Here is a 7,176-nt window from a genome sequence, read left to right as displayed (position 1 = left end):
AGAGATAAACCTAACACGTCAGTGTGTAAATGATCCTCGTGTATATCACACTTAGACAACACCCAGGTCAAAGTTGATGATTGTTTTTATTGATTGTGATGCAGGAAACTACAAATGCAGCTTTAGACCTCCAGCAGATAAAGTCCGACCACAGTCCAAAGGCAAACATCCACTCCACTTGCCCCTTTTGGCAGGGGTTTAAAGGCAGAGCTTCATAAAGAGGAAGGATGGGAGGGACTCGTGCTGGACAGCCAGTCAGCTGACACATACAGACATTGCTGAACTCCACCCAGCTGATCCAAAGGAAGCTGCTCAAGCCTTCCTGTGGACTGCATGGGCCAAGCCAGGTGCCAGGACCAACAGATGTTCTCATATCCACATTTTACATTCACAAACACAATACATTAAAATCATTCATTTCCAAAATAGAGTCAAACCCTCAACAAGCACATGATCAAAGACTCAAACACACACATTCAGTTTTGATTTTTGTTGAATTTGGCAAGAATGAGCTGGAATGTTTCCTCTTACTTTTTGCATTCAGATAAATTATATAATACAAGTTATTTGTCTGGGTTTATGGGCAGGGAGTGCGGGTCTAAATTAGAAAGGTAAGCTTACAGTATGTTAGAACTGCTCACTATGCAGATTTTAAATTTAAATCTCAAAGGATGAAATGTAGTATGTGTCAGCACCTGCCTCTAAAGATGGATAAATAATAGTCACAGGAAAAGACTTTGGTCTGTGTGCTCTCAGCGTATTAACCGCATAGGGAAAATGACATGAACAGCAACATCACCACACAAATACATTCACGCCAAGCAACAGTGCCTATGACAAATTGGGGCTAGGTGCTGGGCTGCTGGAGCTGTTGTCCTGGTTTGCAGCCTGGCTTCCTCGTGGTGGGACCTCAATAATGCGGGGCTTGTCGATGATGCGAGCGTGTCGATCGCCTTTCTCCACAATACCGATTATCCACGCTCCACCTGCCGCTCCTTGACCTCCAGCTACGGAGCTGTGGCTCTTCATTTCTGAACAAAACTTGGCCGCCTGCTCTCTTGGCAAACACACAAGCAGCCCACCTGTAGCGAGGAAGAGTAAAAAGAAATAGAGGTTAAAAGTGTAGCCAGTTTACCAAAGATACACAAACAATACAACATAATCCGGGTATGCGAGTGTTCACACCTGATGTCTCTGCTGACGTGCCCTGAAGCAGGTTGAACAAGTTGCCACAGGCTTTACTGATGGCAGCCATCTTGGCTATGATTGGTAGGTTGTGGATGACAAAGGCCACCTCATTTTTCTGCTGTGCTGCCAAGTTGTTGGCGTGCCCCAACAACCCGAAGCCTGTCACGTCCGTCGCAGCGTGGGCCTGGAACTTGTGCATTAGACCTGCGGCTGGACACATAAGTAGAAACAGCAGAATGAGTTTATAACTTTATTACAGTGTAATACACAGTTATTCAGATTCCGACTATACTGAAACCATCTCACAGAGAGACTCCAAGTCTGTAAGGCTGACTGAATTCCGGCCGTTTACCTGTGCGATTTAGAGTTGCCATAGAGAACATGGCTTCTTGATAAGCCTCTTTTACTTCATCTTTGGTGACAACTAGCTTAACCCGGTTCCACTTCTCAGGCTGGTGGGACATTGATCAAAACAGGGAATACGCATTTCAGTATACATTTGCAAAATTGCAAATAGTTTTCATGACAAAGAAGCTGAGAGCCGCACCTGATCGATCCATAGGTAAGCGTTCACAGCCACCCGTGTCCCCAAAGGCTTAGTTAGAACCAACACATCGCCTGGTACAGCCCCATCAGGCCTGGGACACAAAAAAATAACATACTCATCGTTGGAGAATGCAACAGTTATAACAACTTCTTAGGAATGCAACAGAGACAACGTTCCGGAGGTTAAATACACAGACAGAGCAGGTAGAGCAGGGTACAGCTTGCAATGGTCAATAGACTTCTGAATGCAAAAGGCATTTTGTATGCATGCGCGTGCATGTGAGTGTGAGTGTGAGTGTGTGTGTGTGTGTGTGTGTGTGTGTGTGTGTGTGTGTAAGGTCAAGATCAGAGCCACCACAGAGGTTCTAACTCACATGATGAACTCATTCGGCTGGCAGACAACAGATGCTACACCTCCTATAATGATCCAGGGGTTGATCACGGTCTGGCCACCTGTCACGGAAGTCCCTCCCTCCTCTGCTGCATCCCGAAACCCGCGGATCATCAGCGGCGTCACCCGCTCACGGTCCTGTGCCAATCAGGCACATAAAGGCAACACTCAGTCATGGAAGACAATCATCTTTGATGCACATTCACAAACCCACAAGTTAAACATGCACAAGTTGAATGCATCGCTTAATAGAAGGAAAGTCATAAAGCGTGTACACACATTATTCCTACCTTATCATTCATCTTCTGGCTGACACTCAGCAGCATCAGCATGTTGTCACACTCTGTGATGCCCATAGCGTAGAGATCACTGAGGACGTTAGCACACGCTATTCTTCCCTGGGAGACACACACAAAACTAGCTTAAACACAGGTTTAGTTTTGGGAGAGAACTGAAGCTTGGAGATGAACAGCATTCAGCTTTATTCATGCGTAGTTTGTCACAAGTCACAAGTTTGAACCCAATGCCATGTGTGGAAGTGCATGTGTGATCAAGCATTAAAAAGCTCTGTGTGTGTGTGTGTGTGGGGGGGGGGTGCTTCGTGGACGACTAGACTTTCTAGAAACTCACCATCATGTAGGGATCCTCCACCAGAGGGTAGAAAAAGTCTGTGGTTTGCACCAGCGAGAGTCCTCCATGTCTCAGGGGGATCACACAGGAGTCCATCCCCACACCTACACCGGGGAAGAGGAGGAAGAGGAAATCTGACGGGCAGCTTTGGGCGACGCAGCGCACACTCGCCTACCTTCGTTTTTATTATTTTTCGTGTAGTTTATATAGGCCTTATTACAGGACTGTACTTTGTGGCCGTGCTTCCGTTTGCTTTCCACACTTCTAAACGTCTGGAACCCGCGTGCACACAACTTCCACCCGAGATTCTAAACACTCGTGCAGCCACTAGGAACTGTTTGCCCAGAAGCGTGAACTTTGAACTCATATCACGCAAATATTCGCTGAATCATGCATCTAGTTATCGGACAACTTGCGTCCGCCTCCATTTATCACATTCAAACTCTAGCTTCGTGCTAACCCACGATTCGAAGTTATTAAACATGAACTATCTCATTCAAACGTTATGATTAAGCCCTTGGTTTCAATCTGTCATGTGACTTGTTAATATGAGCTAATACACGTAGCAACATTTAAGCTAGCTGCCGTTCCCCACCTGGCTGCGGTGCGGGGACTGAATGCTAGCTCTGCTAACTCCGCATGCATTCCTTACCGAGTCGCGGTCCAGTCAACTGCTGGTCGAACTCCGCTGCCTGGTCTCCGGCCTTCGCGGTCCCATCGGCCCGGTCCGGCTCCAGTCCCGCCAGGAGTTTGAGCAGAACCTCCTGCGGGACTTTGCAGCCTCATCCCTTCAACTCAGAGAAGGCTGTGAGACGGAAGCCGCGCTCCAGGCCATGCTCTTCGGGTTTGAAAGGCTTGTAACCCGGGGGGAAACAGCCCTCGTTTCCCACAACCTCTGCCGAGGGAGGCGGGGAAGCTGAGCCTGACATGCCTGAAGTCCGCTGCAAGGCGCAACGCCAGCCTCCTACCCGATAAAGAAAGACCCAAATACGAGCGGAGCGTGTCAGGCGAACGCTGCTTCGAACAGGAACTGGTAGAACGTTTGCCAAAATAAAGGCGCTACATCCTGAACTGACCGTTAGTATTTACAGTCAGATTCACAGATCCTAAATAGGCGGTCATATAACATTACTTAAATGTCAAATTCTGACTATTTATAACTTAGAAATATGTTGTTTAAACCTATGGCCGTCAGACATAGAGAATAAAATATCTTATTTTGAAACCACATGGTTTAATTTCTGGTCTCACTTTCTCAGTTGCTGTTCAACTTGACGCACACTGTAACGTGCTGCTTGACATGTTTCAACAATATATAGTATATAGTTTCTTGCAACTGTATAAAAACTATTAACTGGTATTAACTTATTAACAAGTCTTATGTCTTCTCTGTTTGTGCATGAATTGCATTTCATTATTAATGTGTTTTATGGATGCTAAGTCTTTTTATGCATGCGTGTTTAGTTGCAATAAGTCAGTTTAAAGCACTTGAGAGGATTGGTTTGCTGGGGTCAAATAAACCGTCATGCCACAGATTTTGTTGTATAAATTGGACTGTTTTTCGCCTGCGTATATTAAAATACCTACAGTGCGTCAGACTTCAAGTACACCTGCTATGTCCACTTTATTGGGAACACCTTTACAGCCTGCTCCTATCCATGAATTACACTTTAACCACCTTTTTCTTACATTGATTCTACTGTTTATTACTGAGGTCACATGTGATGGAGTCATGCTGTAGTGAATTATAGAAGACGACTCTAATGTATTTGCTCTATGCTGCACCACACATCACAACTCTGATACAATTTAGAAAGATTGTGCAGGTGACAGCGACGCCGTTAGGTGGTTAGGACAATTCTAGGGGCCCACGAACTTTGAGGGGCCCACAGAGACCAGCCTTATCAGTAATATATGAGGGATATGATTTTAAGGATTTATATATGATATAATTGCAAATAAGACTGAATTACACTTTATTTCTGCCTCTCCGGTCAAATTACCCCGCTCCTCCAATTTACTGCATGGTTCTGTCCATCCACCTGGATCCAAAGTTTTGTTATTGAGTGACTGGGACGGACGATTGTCAGCGGTTAAAGCAGCAACGTCCTCGCTGTCAACGAAGCATAAATCCGTCCATCAGAAACATAAAGAAATTTTTAACAAAGCAGAAAGAGAGGGGGGCCCACAATAACTTTCATTTTTTTCTAAAAGAAAGGTTTGTTTATTGACAGACCTTCTTTTGCATTATATTGCTAGCGCTACAGTACTTTCATAGCCGACACTTTATGTACTGTCCTCCGACCACAATTTGTTTTCATAGGCCCAGAACTGCCAGCGGCGCCCCTGGCAGGCGAAATGATGGAAAATACAGTCATTTTGCTTGAAAGCCAATGTTTGCTGGGCCGCACAGACACTAATCTTATCAGATGCTTTGAGTCGCTGTCCTTTAACTAGAAGCAGTATCTCACGCAGCCCTCGACCTCAGAATCATGGAAACTCTGTAACCAGTCAAATATCAACATGTCTCCTTTTGATCTAAACCCTGTTACACAGCAGATTACAGTGCATCAGATACTATGTAATAGATTTGGTTTGATGCAATACCTGCATAAGGCACTGTACTGCAGTCTTACAGGCTGCTACTGTAGTCTGAGGGAACCAGAGCTCTGAAAACCACTGGTGGTGGGAATCATCAACAGCGATGCAGAGAAACTGATCCATGCATTTGTTACCTCTAGGCTGGACTACTGACTGCTTACTCATAGGATGTCCTAACAGCTCCTTAAAAGCCTACAGCTGATTCAAAATGCTGCAGCCAGAGTTCTGATGGGACTTAGAACGAGAGATCACAATTCTTCAACATTAGCTTCTCTGCACTGGCTGCCTGTATAATGTAGAATAGAATTTAAAATTCTCCCACATCACAGCAGCCGAAACTGTCTCCCAGTGAGATATCAGACCTCTGATCAGTAAATAATATTATAATGTTTTTATAATGTTATGAGACTAGAAAGTAAAATATCAGGCTCATTAACAAATCAATAATCAAAATGTGCTGTTAATTTGCTGATTGTGTTACTGCTTATGATCTAATTACTTACTGTGCTGATGCCATCTTCTTGGTGGGTGGGTGGGGGGGTCTCTCTCTCTCTCTCTCTCTCTCTATCTCTCTCTCGCTCTATTGCAATTATAGTATTGAAGGTATGAACCTTGCCCTTCAAAATTTAACATTTAAGGAGCTGCACTTCTGGGCCCATTGGCTGTTCTGTTGCCTTGTCACCTGGTGCAGACCACTGGTCAGAGGAGGGTTTTCACGTTTACTGGCTGACTGTGTCTAATGTCTCTTCCATCAGATCTGAAACCTGCTGTGCGGAATTTCGATTAGTGATTTAATTTGATCATTTAATTAGTAATTCCATTGCCACAGGGTTATGTATATACTGTATATGTGAGGTTGGCGTAGGACCAGCATGCACCTGGGTTGGCACAGTTTTTTTATCAGAGTGAAAGAGAGATGAATAAATCATTCTTTGAGGTTAACATTGTGCATGACTCAGTGTGTGTCAAAACACCACCACAATCCTTGAGGTGCAGATGTTTTATCCATGTCACACTGTAAATGCTCTTGGGTGTTTTATTGTGAAGGTTTGATGACTGGTCACATCTCCCTGTTTCCTTTTTTCTCATCATTATATCATTGTACAAGTGGGGACAAGGAGAATGAGCCAATCAGTGAGTCACAAGTGCACTTCACCCACTTACTGCAATTAATAACAGCATACATTCTGTAGATCATAACTTCATTAACTCACATACAAAGTACTCAGTGATAAAGCTCCTTCTTATCTTAAAGACCTCATAGTTCCTTATGTTCCCAGTAGAACACTTCGTTCTCAGAGCGCCGGGCCACTTGTGGTTCCTAGAGTCTTTAAATGTAGAACGGGAGGCAGAGCTTTCAGCTACTTTAGCTACCTAACTTTAGCTTTAGGAGCTCATACTCCTCGCTGGGACAACAGATACCTAAACGCACATGCAACACGGATCCACAAACCCATCAACAAGAGAACCGCTGCCTATGGTCTGATTAATGTGTGCATTGAATACTAATCGAAGGGAACACATACATGGCGATCTGGAAAAGGAGTGAGGTGAGTACTGGGACTAATTACAAGTAGCTGCGGAAATACTACAAAATAAAATAGGAAATGGTAATACTTAAGAATGATGACACATGGCAATGTCTCTCATTGCAGGAAAAGACAAATAAGGAATCACCCCCCCCCCCACCTGCATAAAGTCTCAGTCAGGAAACAATTTAAAGTGACCAGATGAGGCACCATGTCACATGTTCTTTACATTTATTTATAATAATATACAAATGATTAAATCACTCCATCATCACTAGTATATAACACAGT

The 7,176-nt window shown here is 44.2% G+C and overlaps 1 protein-coding gene across 1 annotated transcript; it reads right to left on the bottom strand.

The window, feature by feature from the left end:
* Window positions 1-67: 67 nt before the first annotated feature.
* sephs3 (selenophosphate synthetase 3) lies at window positions 68-3,778 on the bottom strand. Its single transcript, XM_029157133.2, has 8 exons — window positions 3,408-3,778; window positions 2,756-2,859; window positions 2,416-2,523; window positions 2,109-2,263; window positions 1,736-1,826; window positions 1,541-1,640; window positions 1,186-1,398; window positions 68-1,082 (listed from the first exon to the last, which is right to left on the bottom strand). The coding sequence occupies exons 1-8, from the start codon at window positions 3,682-3,684 to the stop codon at window positions 832-834; spliced, it is 1,299 nt and encodes a 432-aa protein (XP_029012966.1). The 5' UTR covers window positions 3,685-3,778; the 3' UTR covers window positions 68-831.
* Window positions 3,779-7,176: the final 3,398 nt, after the last annotated feature.

Source organism: Betta splendens, chromosome 7 (genome assembly GCF_900634795.4).
Source record: "Betta splendens chromosome 7, fBetSpl5.4, whole genome shotgun sequence".
In the NCBI taxonomy this organism is placed as follows: Eukaryota; Metazoa; Chordata; class Actinopteri; order Anabantiformes; family Osphronemidae; genus Betta; species Betta splendens.
The sequence above is the reverse complement of the archived record's forward strand: the minus strand, read 5'-3'. Positions and strand labels throughout refer to the sequence as shown.